Source organism: Podospora pseudoanserina, mitochondrion, assembly GCF_035222485.1.
Source record: "Podospora pseudoanserina strain CBS 124.78 mitochondrion, complete sequence, whole genome shotgun sequence".
Taxonomy (NCBI): domain Eukaryota; kingdom Fungi; phylum Ascomycota; class Sordariomycetes; order Sordariales; family Podosporaceae; genus Podospora; species Podospora pseudoanserina.
The window spans coordinates 38,730-58,839 of record NW_026946670.1 but is presented as its reverse complement, the minus strand read 5'-3'; the positions used below and the strand labels follow the sequence as shown (position 1 = coordinate 58,839).

Below are 20,110 nucleotides of genomic sequence, written 5' to 3'. Positions count from 1 at the left end.
ACGAAGTATGCATATATACTTCGTCGTCGCGCCCCAACAAAATATAAAATCTTAATATAAAGACGAGCTTTATATATAGCGCCGTATCCCGCTCTCGCGAGCCGCTATTCTTCAAAAAAAGTATTCGTAATTCGTACGACCTTGTTGTATGACTTCTTGCGGCGACTTTGTCACCGCCAATACGAAGACTTCGTCGTCGTAATATAAATACAAAACAGACGTTTTAGTCTAACAACCTGTCCCTCCTATTGTTCTTTTAATCAAATAAGGAATTTTTCTAAAGATACCGATTCTATTACTATAGGCATAGAGCTGTGTAATATTCCACATATTTCTGAACATTGACCGTAGAATACTCCTTCTCTATTAATAAAAACAGATACTTGATTTAATCTTCCAGGGTATGCATCACATTTTATACCTAAAGCAGGAGCAGCAAAAGAATGTATAACATCACCTGCTGTTATAATAAATCTAACATGTGTTAATTCAGGAAGAACAACTCTATTATCCACTTCTAACATTCTTAATCCTCCTTCATCTAAATCAGATTCTGGTACTATATATGAATCAAATTCTATGAATTGATCATTAGAATCTAAAAAATCAGGATATTGGTAACTTCAATATCATTGGTGACCCTCTGCTAAAACTGACATTGAAGGATCACTAACTTCCAATTATGTTATGTTTTATTTATTAATATGTTTGCTGTTATTTGTGTTAATTTATTAAAGATATCTACACCCCCAAACCACAAAATTATATCTACGCAGCGCGACGAAGTACTAAATTCCTTATTTATCGCTTTTTTTCACATAAACTTGTTTATTATTTAAAGAAAAAGATATATTATGTTTAATTCTCTTGGATACAGTGCTAGGGTCAACTTTAAGGTATGCACTACAGTCTGCTAAAGACTCAAATGAAATAATAATATTACCTACATCATCCAATATTTCCACACTACTATTTTTACGAGAAGATTTATAATATTTATTTAATGAAATTATAAACTTTTTACCATTCTTTACCTCAAAATTAGAAGGTCCATTAAGTATATCTTTAATCTCAGCTAATAAAAGTGATCGATCTACATTAGACTTCAATACTTTAGTATTCGTAGAAAGTCTATTGTTATTCATTTGATTTAAAATACGATCTATTAAATTAACACCTTGCTCCGTAAAATGATGACCTTTCTCTTTTAACATTAATATAATTTTTCAATCTTGAAAATCTAATTGTTTTTTACTATGTCAAGTTAGATTTTCTAAAAAGGGTATTAAAATATTTGTAATATAAGGTATACGTGTAGTCTCAATTCTAACAGTAGACTGGTGATTAATATGACCGTGCGTAAGCACGGATATACCTAAAGCATTGGCATAGTTACCTCCAGCATTTGGGAGATTCTCAAGATAACTTTTAATTTTTTTCATTAATTCCAGATTAGAATATGCTTGTGTTAAACTAAAATCTAATCTATAGCTATTACCTTTATTAATACTAAAACAACCTTCTCCTTCAATAAAACCTAAAAGTCAGTAAGGTGTTATATTAATTTCTTTAAGGGAAGTATAATCAGATCTTAATTTATTCATACCATTTTTTATTTCCAAAATTTCTTTTAAAAGATTAGAATCCGCAGCGTAGCGTGCATTAGTATACAGCTCAAAAGCTTTAGCAAAGTCTTTATAATTAAGTCACTTAGAACCTTGAAGAGCATATTGAGAAAAAATAACAATTAATTTTTTTACATCTTTAAGTCTTGTTACGGTAAAAGATGAATAATTATTATAAGACCTAACTTCACCAAATCCTAAATTTTTTTGAATAAAATATAGTACATGCATATCATCTTTGTGTAAATTAATTTGAAATCTAAAAGCACAACTGCTAGTGATAGCTATATAAAAATAACCTTCAGCATCAGTAAAGCCAGCAAATCATGCATAAAAATTTTTAATTTCATCTTCCGACTTAGTCGCATACGGATCTAGTGAAGATAAACCCATAATTGCTAGTTCTTTATCTGTAAACAATGTACTATACATTCTATAAGTAGATTTAAAAAAAAGATTTTTTTTAGAGTATAATTTATTAAAGCGCGAGCTCGAAATATTTAAATTATAATTTTTGGGTGTAGTTTGCCTGCCTTGATAAAAATTATCTAGGGCAAGCATAAATATAAATTTTTTTAGTTGTAATATCAACAACTCAAATAAGCAAGCTAATATAATCAATATATGTTTATCCTTCAGCTTATCTTCAAAATAAGCTGACCTAGTAAAACTCTCATTAACTTTCAAAACTGTTAAAGATAATCTTTATCTTTTACTCCGTATTTTTCAATATGGTTCAGACTATGTCATCATCAATTAAAAAAGGTTTTTACTTTATATTTAAAAATTGACGGAGGAAACTATAGCTAATCTATATAATGTATTAATTCCCTTATATAAATTTAAAGCATATGAAGACTATTCTGTAGATAGATTTCATCTTCTAGTCGTTGAACATTCTTGTTATTTTAATCAGTATAAACTGAAAATCTACTTAACAAGCTTCGCTTCAAGTAACCTTGCATTTGGCAAGCTCTTCTTGAAATTCATCCTCTTTAATCGTACAAGGATTAGATTGTACGATGGACTTAAGTAAGACTTTTATCCATTAAATATAATAATTTAAAAGAAGGAAAAGCAATTAATATTAATATTACTGCTGGAGTAATAGTTCATATTAATTCGATTAATGTCTACAACATAAGTACTTTCATACTTAACTGGACTATATCTTATCTTATAAGTCGACGTCGTCGACGTTTGATTTCCACGTGTAGTCTCTGAGGATCCAAAGTATTTAGTACCGAGGGCGGCGCAGCGCTCCCCCCCCACCCTCAGTGTCCTGCCACCACAGGTGGCGGCAGAATACCAAGGTCTTGGTTTCCTGCTGATAATCCATTGTACATCCTTTAGGGTTATCACTGATAAAGTATATATCTATTATCTTTATAGTACCTGAAGGCTTTAGGAGTTTCCAGCATATAGTGGAATTTTATTCATAGTTTTTTTAAATTTATTTGGTATTTATTCCTGCGTGTACTTCGTTAGCTAGTAAATTTATATCTATCTTTAAATATTTTACCAGAATTTATATAGAGTCTTATAGTATTACTACTAATTCCTAAAAATTTGGCAGCTCTTCTTATTGAAACAAAACTACCTATTAATTGAAACCCTTTTGAATCAGATTTTTCATATATGTTAACAAGATAACCTCTGTTAGCACTCATTTTTAATAGAGTTTCTTCAGAATGTTTTCTACCTAAAGCTTTTTGTCTCATTAACTCTTTAGTTTTTTCAGAATGGGTTTTACCAAATAATGAATTATTTGCCCCTAACTTATTTAGAGCCATGAGTGCTTTAGTTTCTTCAGAATGAGTGCGACCATATAAAACAGATTTTTCTCCTACATATATTCCTTTTAAAGATTTACTAATTTTAGCTTTAGTTTCTTCTGTTAGTTTATGTCCTAAAGAACTACCTGCTATTTTTAAAATATTGTATTTAGGATTTAACTTATCAAGATAGTATTGTTCTCTTTCTGTTAAATCAGCTATATCACAATATTCTAATACTTCAAGCTGGAAGTTGGAATACCCGTATTTAATCAAAGCTCTACTTATTATAAGAGTTTCTCTATTTTTCAAATAACTCATATTAAAGTATCTTATAAATCTTTTAGACAAATCAACTGATTGTCCAATATATATATCATTAGTTAATTTATTGGTCCATTTATAGATACCAGATTTATTTTTGTTATCTTTTATAATTAATTTTCTCATTGAATAAGGATCTTGATACAATTTTATACTATTATGGTCCTTTTGGGACAGGCCTAGCGACTTGGTCTTAGGACCTGAAAAAGATGTTGTACTATAAGAACGTATATATTTATTGTTATTATTTACCAAGCGCAAGTTACCTTTAAACTTAAAACACTTTTGAATAGGCACATCTCTACCGTGATTTAAATATTTATGTGAGATTGGTGATTTTGTACTAACATAGTTTATAACTATAGATAATAAAATTCATCCTACAGCAAATAATATAACTACTAAATAATACATTATATTATCGTGTAATTCATTTAACCCTTCCATCTGAGGAGTAGCACTATCTTGAAAATATATACCTCAAGGACTGGGAGCATCAAAATTCATAACTAATTTATTAATTAAAAAAAACATAAAAAAATAATAAAATACAATTTATTCTATATTGAAATATTATTATATAATATTATATTATATCATTATACATGTTATATAGAATCTAAAAAAAATAACAGCAAGCATACAGACATGCGCCGTCGTACACGCGTAGCCTGGTCCCGCCTACTTCTGCTGCTGATGCGGCGTAGCCACCAGCCAGCCAGCCCGGGCGCAAGCAGCAAATATACATAAGATTTGGATTCTAAACAGACATCTTAGTATAAATATAACAGCCTGCACTTTAGTGGTAATAGACGTACTGACTTTATATTAAGAGTTCGTGTATAAATTAAATCCTTATCCTCTACATTTTTTTTATAATAATAATCACTTTGCTATATAATCATTTTATGATTATATAGCAATAAGATTTACCCTTTATTATTATATATTATATACAGCTTGCGGGGCTTATTGGACTTGCCTGGCTAAGCCAGGCAAGTCCTGGTGTACGAAGTATGCTTGCTTGATTCACTTACTAAAAATCATTACTTAAATAGCTATGGTTCGTAGTACGACGGCGCCGTACGTATGTACATACGCATTAAATTTAATTATCCTTACCTTTACCTTTACTATTTTCTTCTTATAAAAATTTAACCTACTCAATATTTTCTAAAGCTGATTTACATATATTTTCTTTTTTCAATCAGTTTACTAATTTGTTCTTTATATGCAGGTACTTCTTTATGATTTTCATAAGATTTTATTGAAAACTCTATTACATTTAGAGCTTGTGTCACTTACTCTAAAAATAGAGTTTAGGCCTAAAAAAATACATAAAAATAAAAAATAAAAATAAGAACATTATATCGTTGTTAGTATAGTGAGTCCAGCTATAAGAAATGGCAAAAAATTAAAAGATAAATAATTATAAAGTAAATATAAAATAAAAGCTACTAAAATATATAATGCATAAGTCGTTACATGACTTGTACTTAGAGATGATATATTTTTACTAAAATTAACTAACCCTTTTTCTAAGCCAAAAGGCCCAAATAGTTCTATACTACCTTTATCTAATATCTTAGTCATTTGTCCCCCTAAATCTAAAATTAAATTTGTGATATATTTATTATAAAATAATTCAATCAAAAAACGTTGATTGAAGAAACCAAAAATATTATAACCTAATCTACTTAATTTAAATTTTATTACTAATTCTGGTAAATACTCAGATAACACTAAACTTACAATACTAAATGAAACTGTAAATACAAAAGGAAGTAATTTTCAAAATACAGGAACTCCAAATTCAGTATCGATAGTGATTTCATGAGTTGGGTGAATAAATAAACTATTATCAGCAAAGAAGCTAGAACCAAGGCCAATGAATATATCTTTAGTAAAAAATCCGAAAAATATAGAAAATATAGCTAAAATTATTAAGGGTAAAGTAAGGAATAAATCACCTTCATGAGCACCTTTATAAGTATGTAAAGGTGCGCTAGGTGTAGAAATAAAAGTTAAGTATAAAACTTTAACAGAATATAGCGTTGTAAATATTGCACCTATAGTAGCAATTATATATACAGCTACACCTGAAAAACTAAATTGTCCATAAGCAGATTCTAAAATAAAATCTTTACTATAAAAACCTGTCATGAAAGGGAAAGCAACTAAACTTAAACTCGCTATTAACATAACAGAGTATGTTAAAGGTAGAAAATTTATTAATCCACCATACTTTCTAAAATCTTGGTTATCAGCTACAGCGTGTATAACACTACCTGCTCCTAAAAACAATAGCGCTTTATAAAATGCATGATTTATTAAGTGGAATAAAGCTACATTGTAAGATGATAAACCTATAGCTATAACCATCATTCCCAATTGACTCATTGTGGAATAAGCTATAACTTTTTTTATATCTTGTTGGAACAGACCTATAAGAGAACTAAATACAGTAGTTATCGCACCTAATCATAAACATAATAATAAAACTGTACTATTATATTCAATTAATGGTGAACTACGCATTAGTAAATATACACCTGCAGTTACCATAGTAGCTGCATGTATTAATGCTGATACAGGAGTAGGACCTTCCATCGCCATAGGTAATCATACATGTAAACCTACTTGAGAATGAACTAGATACGTATACCTCTTATCAGTATATATACCTTTTCCCGAACCGTACGTGATAGTTTCCCATCATACGGCTCTCCAATTTTAATATACTAAGCGTTTGCATTATATATATAGTGGTATTACTGTCTGGTTATAATAATATTAGTGCTGACATACATACATACTGACAAAGTATGTCGAAGAGGAGCTTGCGCTATATATAGCGCTATATATAAAGCATACTTCGTATACGTAGCCTCCTCGAAAGCACTATTTTAACCATTAATCCATTAATTTTATTAAATTTTAGTGCGGCGGCTTTGTGGCTTCGCGGCTTTGCTCCTTAGCGGCTTCGCGGCTCCGCCTCTAGAGGTTTTTGTTCCAGCATATAGGATTTGAATTATACCTTTAGTTGATATCTTAAAGTCTCAAATATTTATTCCATAAGCCATCGCATCCACAAAACCGATTTTATTATCTCCTTTTAAATCTTTTCCAAATTTAAAATAAGTTTTACATATAGTTCCTAATTTAAATTTGGATGCCAATAATTTCACACAAGAAGTTTTTAATATAAAGTGAAGTCATGAAGAAATTTTGGAAATATTTTCAGCAAAACTATAATAATTAATATACCTATATACAGAATTATATAATGTTATTATTGTGTCCTTATTATAATGTTGTCATAGTAATTTAGGAGATGGTTTCCCTTTAGTTATAAAACCGGCTTCATTTAGTTTTTGTAGTATTATTTGTTTAGGTGCTTCAAGTCTAATTTCTCTACCATTTCTTAGCATGAACCCAGATGAACTGGAAGTCAAAGATTGATGTTTTCTGTGTCAGCTACTGAATATTACCGTATCCAAGAATAAGACCTTTTTAGCATTAGTTATACTAGATAGGGTTTTAGGCACAAGCTCAAAACTCGAGCTTGCGCGAGAGCTTGCGCGAGAGCTTGCGCCCCCAATATTTAATTTATCTTTAAAAAATATTTCTATTTTTTCTAACAGAATGTTACAATCCTCTTTGGATCCTCTAACACCTATAACCCAAACATTAGCATATCTTACATATACTAATTTCTTGAAACTAGGGTCTAGTGTTTTATAATAAGGAGTCTTCAAGTGTAACTTATGGATACGGTTCCTAGTTTGTACATCAAGAGTTTTATTCTTCATATTACAAAGTTTGTCATAATAAGGATTTACTTTAGGTTTAATTCCTTTATCGTACTCTAATTTTAACTTACTAATAAATCTATCTAATTCATTTAGATAAATGTTATTTAAAATAGGGCTAAGTATATCACCTTGAGTAGTACCTGTATTTGAATCTTTGAATATTTTAAATTCAAAATATCCAGCTTTTAAAGCTTTTCATATTAAATCTGTAAACCTACGGTCTTTAATTTTATTTTCAATTATATTCATTAAGACTCTTTCTATTTGAGAACTTACGAGCGTGGCTGCTGCTGCGGCTTTGCCGCCACCGTCGCCACCACGTCTCGAAGTAACAAAAGAGGAGCTTGCATGCATAACTTCGTCAGCACAAGTAACTAAGTATTTAGAAATATCTCCTTCAAAATATCAGGTTGATACTCCAAAATTTATAGCTTGCGCCTTAATTTCTTTCAAAGCCGAATGACATCCCCTTCCTGGCCTAAACCCATGGTTGTGTTCAGAGAAAGTTGGTTCGAATATAACTTCTAAAATCATTCTCATTACCTCTTGTACCAGTTTATTTCTAAAAGTAGTAAGAGGTCTACTTACTAGGGTTTTTACCTTTTTTCCTTCAAATCTAAACCTACTATCTTTCAACTCAGCAATAATTCCTTCAATTACTTCAGATAACATCTCTGCGGATCCTACTAAAGGGTAGTGGTTATGGTCAAGGGGTTTAATATTAATACCCGCCTGATTTATATTCCCTCCAGAGCTTGCGCCTAGTTTGCGCCCAGAACTAGCGCCTAGCTTTTTATAAGCCAATTCATACAGTGCTGAATCATACATTAATCGGTATAATTTGTCCATTTGGATTTGACCATTAAAATTCTTTTTACAATGCTTAGCTAGCTTTAGAAGCTTATCATTAGTGTTAGATTTTATCTGTACTGGGCTCCCAGCACTAGTGGATAGCAATCTAAAATTAAAATCTAGAGTTCTTCCCCTTATCCCCTTTTTTAAAGGACAATATATATTGTTATAATATACAAAGGGTAATACTACTCCTCTGTTACCATAACTATTTCTAGTCTTAGGTAATCCTGATCTTCATATATTTTGAATTTTGTTTTCCTTAGATTGTTCACTCTCTACCTTGAAATTGTTTATGCAATTCGTTTGCGGACAGGCCATAACCCTATCCAAAAGTTCAAGAAAAAGGTTTGCCGCATTCAGCCTATCTCAGGCACGCTGAAGTCCATGGCTTGAGACAACTGGTAGATGAACTTCAAACAGTATAGTCTTAATCATAGAAAACTTGACTAGAAGAGCTAATCGATCCCCATGATTGGATCTAATCTCTTCATTACGCGAAAATGCTATGTTCAACTTTGGGATTTCCCCGCCACCTAATTTCGTAGTCAGAAACATATTTGACCAATGTTTAGAGATTATATCTCCATTTCAAAATAAAGCTCATCAGCGCACACTTTTAGCCATAGCACCAATTAATAAACATATACCTATAATAAGAACTACTTTACTGTTAATATAAGGGGCTAATGAAAATACTGTACTATAATCTAAATTCGAATAACTTATAACTTTTCAGCTATAACTGGACTATATTTTCACCCTTGTTCAACATATGTTTTAGGCAGACGAAGTATGCACAACATTATGGATAAAGGGCGTATAACGTGTAGTCTCTGAGGATCCTTAAATAAATTAGAATTATTCTTAGTTTCCTGCGGATTGTCCATTTTCATCCTACTGTTCCTGCTATACTTCATGCTTCTGACAGCTATACTTCTGACGGCTACGCCGCAAATAAGTATGCGTACGAAGTCTGCAAGCATATAAGTAAGCCCTACGAGGAGGAGGAGCTTGCGCCTCGCAATATATAGCGCTATATATAGCGCCGTACATAGCAGCAAAAGTCACCATACGATGGCGCAAGCTCGTAGGATTCTATTCTTTTTAATTTTTAAGTTTTGTGTACGCAGTTATATATAAAAAGTTTCCACAATAATCTATAAAAAGACTTTAGGGTTTTCCCGCACATAGTTATATAATAAGAGAGATATTACTACCTCTCACGGCAATTTATTTAAATTGTAAAGAATTCAAATGTGAAAAATCAAATACTTTTCTCTTAGTATTAAACCCATTTTTAATAGCTTTTATTATCTCTAAGTTCTCCTTACTTAAAGATCCTTTATGAAGAACTTGAACAAGACATCAATCTTTATAAGCTAGATGTTTAGATGAATACAAAGGATAATTATCAAAATAATTACGAAGTATTTCATGACTTCTTGAATTATGAGTCACTGCAGCAAAAGCGTAAAATACTTTATCCTCTGTCTTTCTAATTCTAGTATATAAATTTACGGTAAAAAATGCGGCAATTTCACTCATAATAAAAAAAAAACTAGTGCTACGCCCACCTTGCTCTAAAGTAACCTCTCTGGAATAATTTTGTTTTACTTCTATTCGGAAAGAAGTTTTAACACTTGTTCTTAAAAATACTCCATTTTTCTTACGATCGTATACAGTTATACCAAAACACCCATCGGCGTCTGTAAATCCGGATAATCAACTATTACTCTCTAAAGGAGAAGAATCTATACCTAATAACGGTATAGAGCTATTATCTTTTTCATTTATTCAACGAATAGCTCTATGTAGTGCTTCTATTTTAGGTGTACGCATATGACCATTAATTAAATTAATTATTTTTAATACTTCTTCTTTAGCCAAAATTTGTAATAATACATGTCCTGTACTAGCTCTATCAATTACTTTACCAACAGCTAATACTGTTGATAATTTTTCAGCTAAAGGTTTATCGTTAATATTAAAAGCAATAATAATCTTTGGTCTGTACTCTTTTTTTTGTGTATTTTTATCATGTACAGCTATATGTCCATCACCTTCTATTAATCCTGCTAAATAAGGAGCAAAAGGTGAATTAGAATACTTCCTAATTTGAATATCAGATATACGTGCGCAAGCTATAAAATGAGAAGTACAAGCTTTAGCTTGTACAGCACTACCTAAAATATTTGTTGTTTTATGAAAGCATATTTGAGCATTGCTCAAAGTGTATTTGGTTAATGAGCTAGTTTTTTTATTTTTGATCTTGTGCGTGGGGCGCAAGCTCATGAAAACTTTACAATTATTTCGTTTACCTAAAGATCATAATATAGCAAACATACCAATTGTTAAAAAACAATCCCCTACTCTATTAGCTAAGAAGGCAGATATAGAACTTTGATTAGCTGCTATTCTAGTAAATCAAAAACTAACTAATAGATATGAACAAACTCCAACACCTTCTCATCCTACAAACATTAATAAATAATTATTAGCTGTTACAAGTATTATCATCATAAATGTAAATAAGCTTAAATAACTAAAAAACCTTTGATTATGCTTTTGTTAAATTTATCATACAATTTGTCTCATTTTATACTAGTTTACTTTTTGAATGGCGCCGGTTACATCGAGGGTCTTAAAGCAAATTCTTCATATAGACGAAGTGACGTAATATTGAAATTAATTAATCTTACCTTCTTTCTCTGTCTCAATACTTCTACCTCTATTCATACCCAATTTAATTTCTTGTATAAAGTTCATACCTTTAATAGTTAAGTGTGAACGATTAACCATTAATTCATGTATTTTACATCAGTCTTCAAAATCCTTAGATTTTACACCAACTAAAGGATTTTCTTTAAATATAGGAATTATTCTATTAGTGATTAAGGAGAAATCAACTATACTTAAATGAACACCAGATCTAGTATATTTATATACTTTTCCTCCTCCTAAATATTGAACTAATTTTTCCATTAATATGATATCCCTAACATGCTGGGTTATCCTAAATCTTAACTGAACTCTATAACCCGTTTTACTATTTGTTTTAGGTGTACGAACATCAAAGTTCCCTTCAGCACTAACAAAACCAGAAATCCAAGAAGGACTTATATTTGCAGCTACTTCGATACAATTAAAAATAGGTTTTTCCATGACTTGATATCCAGGAAACTCTAATTTTAACTTATCGGATAAACCTAAATTCATAGATGCTTTTAGATTTACTATTTTATTTAAACCTTCAACAGTAAAATGAGCTTTATTATTAATTAAATCTATTATTTGTTTAAAGAAAAAGAAATCCACGGATTTTTGAGTTAACAATGGATAATGTTCTAAATGAACAACAAGTTTATTTAAATCTTTAATAGAACTAATTATGTAGTTAACAAACTCACCATTCCGAGCTGAATAGATACCACCGGCACCACCTAAAAAAAGCTGTAACTGTAATAATACATCATAATCTTTTTTATGTAAACCAAGTTGAAATTTTGGTTCAAGACGTCAACCTAATTTACGTGTTGAATTTCTAACTAAGATTATTGAAAAAGAACCTTCTCCGTCTATTAAACCAGACCAAACTCCAGGATTCACCGAAGTCAATTTAGAAGTACCATGAATAAAAACGACGGAGCTGAGACGGAATTGCTTAGATGGGATTTTAACACGTGAACTTCAACTCATTTGACGGTTGAAGCCGTGATTTATACCACGATTCTTTTCAAAACCTGTTAGAGTACATCTTAAATTAGTTAAGTTAGACTTAGCTGATCAACTGCCGTTTACTCGTTGCTCTTTTACAACATTAACTTTTAGTTTTGTTGACTTAGATCCGCGATTGTCCATTTTGTTTTCACATATCTTAAGGCTTGTTACCATACCTGAGCAATTACCTCAGCCACTGATAATTTTTCAAATACAGCTTGGTACCTTAAGCTTTAGGAGTTCCCCGGAATTTGACAGTTTACCCCCATAGAAGCGTATTCCCTCCACGCTACCTCGAGGATCACTACTCATGTACGAAATTGAATATATGTGAACTAAAGAACTTATTATCAATACAGGAATTAACATTGAACAATCCTAGTTAACCTGACCTTGATGTCAACTCTGTCATAAGAGCAATAGACATTAAGAGTAGTTTACCTACTTAAGAGTTTATTACCTTTGCGGTAAGGCTATCCACTATGTGTAGTGTTTTTTCGATAAATATTTACTCTCTACGATATCACATTCGTTCTAGGATCCGACTGTACATTTGGACAGACATTTCAGCCTAACCCCGGTGAACCAGTCTGTAGCGACATTTATAACTGCCGACGGTCTTAAAGTATATCCTCCTTAACCGTTTTCACCACTTTTGTATAAGTATAGAATTGTTTGATTATAATCTTGCTCAATTCCTATTAATGGTATACTCTGTATATTAAGATCCTTTCTAGCGAAGCACGAAGCAAAAAAATTTTTTTAGTACTTCGTCTAATTTGTAGCTTGCGCATTTATAATATTCTTGATTAAAAGTGATTTATTAATAAACATTATATACCCCCTTGCGAGCTTGCGCCGCCACAATAGCTGAAAACCATCAAGAAGAGCTTGTGCACATACATACCATTGATATGTTGACCTCGGTAAAACCCACAGCTCAAATAGTTAAGCTAGCTAATTGTGGCTATTGTAAGGGTTATTATATATATATATAAAGTTTTTATTTAATTATAGTCCCAGACTTCGTAGGTATATACCGTAATGAAAGTAATTAAAAGACGGGGGGGGAGTCCCTATTTACTAACGAAGTATGGAAGCTCTGTATCCCTAAAGAGTACACGTACTCTTCTAATTTTTAAATTTTTAATTTCAATAAAGGCATCTTTAGGATTTAATATTTCAATATCTAAATATTTACTTAAAGTATCAGGATATAATCCTACAATTGAAGCAGCTTCAGTTAAAGAATTAGCTAATAGAATTTCTCCATAATTTTTTATTATTTCGTATATACAACTAACCTGTCTAGGTAATATTTTTTTTGTAATATTATCCCTGACTCTTCCATCTATAAGATATTCAAATGTAGATGTTACAGTTGTTAATATATTTAATTCCTCTTTATTTAAATATTCAATTATTCCTTTATAGGTTGATAATCTAAAATTATTCATAGTATTTGATAATTTTAAAATTAAAGATCTTATCTCTTCTTTCCTATGGGCTCCCATATACACAGCTTTACTGATAATTTTAAAATCGTTAAAATCTTTTCCTTTTTTAGTTAAAAATTCAGCGTCGGAAAAGAAAGGTATTAAATAATTATATAGAACATTTATGTTATTTATAATAAGAGATACACTACTTTTACCATTAACGCATCTAGCTTTTACCATAGTTAGTAATATAATAGATGAATTTTTTATTTTATATAAAGAATATTTGTCAAAACCAAGAGAATTTTCTAAGAATTCTTTTATCTTAAGTAAAACAGGCAATTGTACCCCAGTATTTTCGATAGAAAAAGTAGGTGTTAAATTATCTCTTCTTATAAAGAAAGACCCATCCCCTTCTATAAACCCTAGTAGTCAATATTTAGTAATTATAATTTTAGAACTTTCAGGTCTATCAAAATTAATACGATTAGTATTCATTTTATTTTTTAGTTCTATAATTTTATTTTTTATTGACTCACTAGTAAAACTGGTTTCACTATCTAAATTATTATTTCAACCATTAAAATGGTAGCCAAAAAAAGCTTGTTTAAAATCTAAATAATCTAAGTATTTTGAGGTATTTAGATTATATTTATCAAATATCGATATTAATAATAGTATACCTTTTTTATCAGTAACACTAAATATACATTCATTTTTATAAAGACGAACCCCTCCTACACCTAATTTAGCACTAATATATCTTAAAACCTTCTCATCGTCTATATGCAAAGCGATTTTAAACATGAATCCAACCTTAGAAAGAGTCGATCCATCCTTAGTAAGCATAGGGTTTATACTAAAACTACCTTCAGCATCGGTAAATCCTACGAATCATTCTAAAAAATTTGGGCTACGCACCCGACCATCTTCTTTCAGGGTAGAAAATTTAGCTGTTTGCTGGGTTAAATAATTCATTATTTGAGGCTTGCGCCTTAAACTATATACTCTCCCTTTAATAAATACCAGAGAATGGTTAAGGAATAAAGATGAAAGTTTTGATTTTTTATTGGGCGCTAGCTCTAAATCATTTATACAAAGCGATTTCAAAGCTAAACTAACTAATATACAATTAAATAATTTTTTTAAATATATATTCTTATACAGTTGGATTAAAACCAACACAGCTTCTGTCTGCTGTATAAACAGCAGACCCACAAAATAAACTGTTAAACTATCAAATTGGAAACCTCAAATGATATTAAACCATTCACTATCTATTCATCTAAATAAATTTATAGTAACAGGAATATTATTAAAACCTACTTCAATAAAAGCTAATATTGATAATATTGTAGTAATTACTACATTTGAACATGTAATTAGTTGTGCACCTTTAACCCCAACTTTTCTACCTAAAAAGCCAGATACTATACATCCTAATAAAGGTAAGATTATTATACTTAAATACATTATTTATACTCTATACTTATACTTCCTCTTCTAGGTTGGTTATTTCTCTTATAAATTAGATTTAATAACTAGTATAATTTAAACTATCCAATATTTTGCTACATAACAAAATTTGACAATGTATACCTTACTATTATATCAGCAGCTTGAATCCTTATTTTATTAGGGGAGCTTGCGCCCTGCACTTCATAATAGGTTTCGGTTAAATTATTATATTATTATTAAACTATTTTATATTTTCACCTTTCGGTTTTTAGTTTCTTTACTAAAAACCCTAACCATGTACCTAGGGCGAAGCGAAGGTACGGAAAAGGGAGAGAATATTAAGCAACATTTGACTATATCTTAAGCAAAAAATATAATTTTGGGCTACGCACCCCTCCCTCTAACCCTGCGAAGCGCGAAGGTAGCTGTTTTTCTTATTATTATGAACTTCGCACAAATAGACTTTAATAATCGTGTGTAAAGATAATATATTAAGAAAACAATGAGAAGAGAAAATAATATTTTTCACCAACCTACATTTAGTCGATGAACTGCCCACCTTCATAAGAATTTATTCTACCTCTTCGATCTAGGACTAGGTCCTTAGGTCCTAGGCTTTTAGTTTTTACTAAAATAGGCATGAGTAGCTTCGCGCTTCGCTCTTTGCTCTAAAAAGTAAAAACCCGTAAAGGTAGAATTAAAAACAACGTGTTATCTGCTCTTTATCAGATTACAGCGTCACTATTTATCTACGCTTGGTTAGTAAATCGTATGTTACGGTGGTTGGCTGCAGATTAACCCTACACAGTCAACTATTATAGCTTAACTGATTATCTGTTTCGGTTTTACCATACCACGAGTCATTACCTGTGCCACCTGCTATGTTACCATGCAGGTTTGGTCGAAATCAGTATTTTATCAGGTACTTCCCGCAATTTGAAGGTTTCGCCTTTATTTAAGACTAGGGATAATTTTATTAACCCTTTAGATCAAGATTTTTAATGTGAGCACTTTATATGTTGTAATACAACCTTCAATCACCTATATTATACATCTCTCCACTAAGTTATTCGATACTATGTCTTAGACATTTATCACAAGCACACACAAAGTAAAAAAAAAATAAAAGATTTCTACTTACGAAAGCTGTTCATTCTAGCTTTTATTTCACGAATTTGATTAAGCCCTTCTTCAGTTAAATGAGCATTATTTTCCATTAATTCACATACTTTGCAGAAATCCTGAAAATCTTTAATTTTGTTACCTTCTGGTAAGTATTCTTTAAAAAAGGGGACAATTATTGTAGATATATCTGAAAATTTAGTACATCTAAACTTTACCATATCGCTTGAATATCTGCTAATGATACCACAGCCGAAAAATTCAGTAAAACTTAGCATTAAAAGTTCATCGCGAATATGTTGAGCAATTTCAAATTCTAATCTTATTTGGTACCCTACTTTGTGATGCGAGGATTTAAAGATATTGACGAAGAAAGAACCTTCTCCAGATGTAAACCCTGCCATTCACATCCCATGAGGTATAGATTCCTTGTTTAGTATTCTTTTTATTATCGCTGAAGTGGAAAAAGTTTCTGCAAAAGCGGTTTTTAATTCATCAGAAAGTCCTAAATTTAATTGAGCTTTCATTCGTACTATTTCATTTAATCCTTCTAGAGTTAAATGTTTTTTAGCCTTCATTATTTCAATTATACCTTTTCATAAAAAATAATCAGCTAATTTATTAGTAATTAAAGGGTAAGAATCGAAGTGTGGGATAATTACTTTTGTAATCTGTGATAAAGAGCTTACTATGAAAGTACATTTATCACCTCTAATTTTTACCGCCCCAATACCTCCAAAGTACTTTTGGATTGCTTTTAATAGAGCTTCATCTTTTTTATGTAGGGCTATTTGAAAAAAAGCTTGTACACATCAGCCTAGTTTATTTCTAGGGTCTCGTCTAACACCTATTCAAAAACAACCCTCCCCATCTGTGAAACCTGTTATAAATCAAGGGTGTAAACTAACCCTTTTTTGGATTAAATGGGAATAGTTTCTAACGAAAGTTTTAGGTCTTACGCTTAAAAGGCGATTTTTTGCCTTTAAGTCTGAAACTTTATTAAGAGTTTTACAGTACGAAGAATTAGTTGTATTCTTACAACTAAAAGTATAGTTTGAAGCTAATCTATAGAAAGCAACTAAAATACCCAAACCTATGGCAGATTCTGCACCTGCAACAACTATTATATAAATAGCATAAGTTTGACCGATTATATCATCCATATTAAGTGAACTTACCAATATTAGGAATGTTATAGCTAATAGCATTATTTCGATTGAAATAAGCATTAATATAATATTTTTTCTGTTCAATACGAATCCTAAGATTCCTATTAAAAAAAGTATTAAGGTAATATTCATAGCGAAAATATTAAAATTTTGTAAATTATTTAAAGTAACCTTACACCGTACGGCGTAATAAATAAGCCCCTACCACGCTCACTTAAATGATGCCTACCGTTATGATGCACCTCCTGGTTATAAATATTAGAGTTCGCACCTAAAGATGAAATAAAAATTAGAGCTTGCGCCTTACCGTTATTAATATACCCTTATTTTAGGCATACCATCAAGTATGAGCTTGCGCTGTACTTTTTTGATACTTTCTAAAAAAATTTAATACCTCAATATTCTCATATTGAGACTGACTATATCTTAAGCTAATTATTAATATCCGAGCTTTAGTTTGTGCAGCCCATATTAATAAAAAACCAACTCACATTTAGCCGATTAACTGCACACCGTTACTCCTGCGTAGCAAGAATACTTGGTGCTTGGCTGCAGATCTACTATATATACAAATCGTTTTTACCATACAACGAATCATTACTTGTTCCATTAATTATATTACTATATTAACTTGGTAGATTTGTTTTTAAGAATTTCCCGCAATTTGAGAGTTTCGCCTTGTATAAGACTAGACGAAGGTTCACTTCGCCTTTGGTGATCAAAATGAAAACTTCCTTTTAATCAAGAAAATATTAATCATTTTTATTCATAGAATTTTTTAATTCTATTATTTTATTTAAACCTTTTTCAGTTAAATGTTCTTTATTCTTAATAAGAATAGCAGCTTCTTTAAAATTAACATAATCCTTATATTTAGAACCTTCAATTTTGTATTTTTCAAAAAAAGGAATTATATATATAATTATATCATTAATTTTTGTAACTATAAATTCACATACTTTACGGTTTTTATATTGAGCTATATAACCACAATTAAAAAATTCAACTAAACTTTTTAATAACAATATATCTCTTGAGTCTTGAGCTATAGAAAAACGTAATCATACTTTATTACCAGATATAGTTATAAAAAAATTGGATTCTCCTGCTGAGAAACCAGCTACTCAGTTAGGGCGTAGCCGTAAATTACTTAATATATTATCCTCAATTTCGACTCTTTTAACTGGTACTATTGAAGGAAAAGATTCCTTTAAATTTTTAGATAAACCTCAATTAAGAGATGCTCTATATTCTAAAATTTCTTTTAACCCTTCTAAAGTAGTATGTTTGTTTTCTGACATTAACGATACAATTTGTTTAAATATTATAAAATCTTTATATTTATTAGTTATTAATGTATACTTTTCAAAATGAGGTATAATTATATTATTTAAACTAGTTATATCACTAACTCTAAATTCAACCGTAGATCCACCCTTTAGGGTGGATATATATCCAACATTATAAAAATAATTTTGAATTAATAATAATAAAGCTCTATCTTTCTCATGTAACTTTATTTGAAATCTAACTTGTACATTTCATCCTATTTTATATCTAGGATTCTTTAAAATAGTTACAACAAAAGAACCTTCAGCATCAGAGAACCCACTTATAAATGAAGGATTTAAAACTATTTTCCTTTCACCCTCTGATCTAACACTGCATACAGCGCTAGTCCTAAGCGAAAGGCTAGAATAATTCCTTGATTGGATTAAATTACGACTTCGCCGTGAAATTGTAGGTAATAAATTAAAATGTGAATAAGAATAATTTAATCTTGGATTTTTATCAGGAGAGTTAATTAATCTATAGAAAGCAACTAAAATACCCAAACCTATGGCAGATTCTGCACCTGCAACAACTATTATATAAATAGCATAAGTTTGACCGATTATATCATCCATATTAAGTGAACTTACCAATATTAGGAATGTTATAGCTAATAGCATTATTTCAATTGAAATAAGCATTAATATAATATTTTTTCTATTTAATACGAATCCTAAAATTCCTATTAAAAAAAGTATTAAGGTAATATTCATAGCGAAAATATTAAAAGTTTGTAAATTATTTAAAGTAACCTTATACCGTGCGGTATAATAAATAAGCCCCTACCACGCTCACTTAAATGATACCCACCATTATGATGCATCTCCTGGTTATGAATTTATTACTTAAAAAGTTACGCGCACAGACTGCAACATATTTAAATTTATTTATCCACATACATGTTTATGCACATAAAAAATTTTTTTTACTGAGCCGGGCGCGCAAGCTCGAAGTAGTATAGGGCTACTATTACATTTAGAGCTCGCGCCTTAAAATATATTTCTGCGTCTAAAACTAAAACTTAAAAATCCAGAATATTATATGGTAGGATAAGACATTACAGATGTGTATAAGACTCGAACTTATAAAACAACGTCCGTAGCGCTATGTTTTGCCATTAAACTAACACACCTTTTTATTTAGAGGAGGAGGAGGGCCTCCTCCTCGACATACTTCGTCAGTACATATGTTTGCATGACGTACTGACGAATTATGTCTGTATGCCTGTATGATCATCATGCGACAATAAAAGCCAAGCTTATACTACATAATGCTATATACATAGCATACTATGCTATGCGCCCCTACCTCGCACATAACTATGGTTATCATCGACCACTAAAATATAATAACCGAGCTTGTGCTTTACAATGAAGTATGCTAGCTATGATTATCATTAACCTTAGAATATAACCTCTGTTAATAAAATAGTACGACGAGCTTGCGCCGTCGTACGGCATATAATAGCACTGTAAAATA

General features: G+C 30.6%; 4 protein-coding genes and 1 non-coding gene across 5 annotated transcripts, besides 14 other annotated features; all 5 read right to left on the bottom strand. All coding sequences in view use genetic code 4, as the record gives it.

Moving 5' to 3' along the window:
* Positions 1 to 245: 245 nt before the first annotated feature.
* Positions 246 to 4,258, bottom strand: cox2 (cytochrome c oxidase subunit 2; the record flags this gene model as incomplete). Its single annotated transcript has 3 exons — positions 246 to 677; positions 2,669 to 2,758; positions 4,028 to 4,258. The coding sequence occupies 3 exons, from the start codon at positions 4,256 to 4,258 to the stop codon at positions 246 to 248; spliced, it is 753 nt and encodes a 250-aa protein (XP_062795724.1).
* Positions 678 to 2,668: a mobile genetic element.
* Positions 798 to 2,186: a mobile genetic element.
* Positions 2,759 to 4,027: a mobile genetic element.
* Positions 3,110 to 4,027: a mobile genetic element.
* Positions 4,259 to 5,089: 831 nt separating the features above from the next.
* Positions 5,090 to 15,023, bottom strand: nad5 (NADH dehydrogenase subunit 5; the record flags this gene model as incomplete). The annotated part of the gene is made up of 5 exons: positions 5,090 to 6,370; positions 9,007 to 9,108; positions 10,711 to 10,956; positions 12,409 to 12,484; positions 14,776 to 15,023. 5 exons carry the CDS (start codon positions 15,021 to 15,023, stop codon positions 5,090 to 5,092), a joined length of 1,953 nt encoding a protein of 650 aa, XP_062795723.1.
* Positions 6,371 to 9,006: a mobile genetic element.
* On the bottom strand, positions 6,655 to 9,006 carry QC764_0115330 (uncharacterized protein; the record flags this gene model as incomplete). Its single annotated transcript has 1 exon — positions 6,655 to 9,006. The coding sequence occupies one exon, from the start codon at positions 9,004 to 9,006 to the stop codon at positions 6,655 to 6,657; it is 2,352 nt and encodes a 783-aa protein (XP_062795722.1).
* Positions 9,109 to 10,710: a mobile genetic element.
* Positions 9,625 to 10,710: a mobile genetic element.
* Positions 10,957 to 12,408: a mobile genetic element.
* Positions 11,080 to 12,408: a mobile genetic element.
* Positions 12,485 to 14,775: a mobile genetic element.
* Positions 13,188 to 14,774: a mobile genetic element.
* nad4L (NADH dehydrogenase subunit 4L) lies at positions 15,023 to 19,344 on the bottom strand (the record flags this gene model as incomplete). The annotated part of the gene is made up of 2 exons: positions 15,023 to 15,053; positions 19,106 to 19,344. 2 exons carry the CDS (start codon positions 19,342 to 19,344, stop codon positions 15,023 to 15,025), a joined length of 270 nt encoding a protein of 89 aa, XP_062795721.1.
* Positions 15,054 to 19,105: a mobile genetic element.
* Positions 16,142 to 17,191: a mobile genetic element.
* Positions 18,052 to 19,104: a mobile genetic element.
* Positions 19,345 to 19,692: 348 nt separating the features above from the next.
* On the bottom strand, positions 19,693 to 19,763 carry trnR(acg). Its single transcript has one exon. It is a non-coding gene; the product is annotated as a tRNA-Arg (tRNA).
* Positions 19,764 to 20,110: the final 347 nt, after the last annotated feature.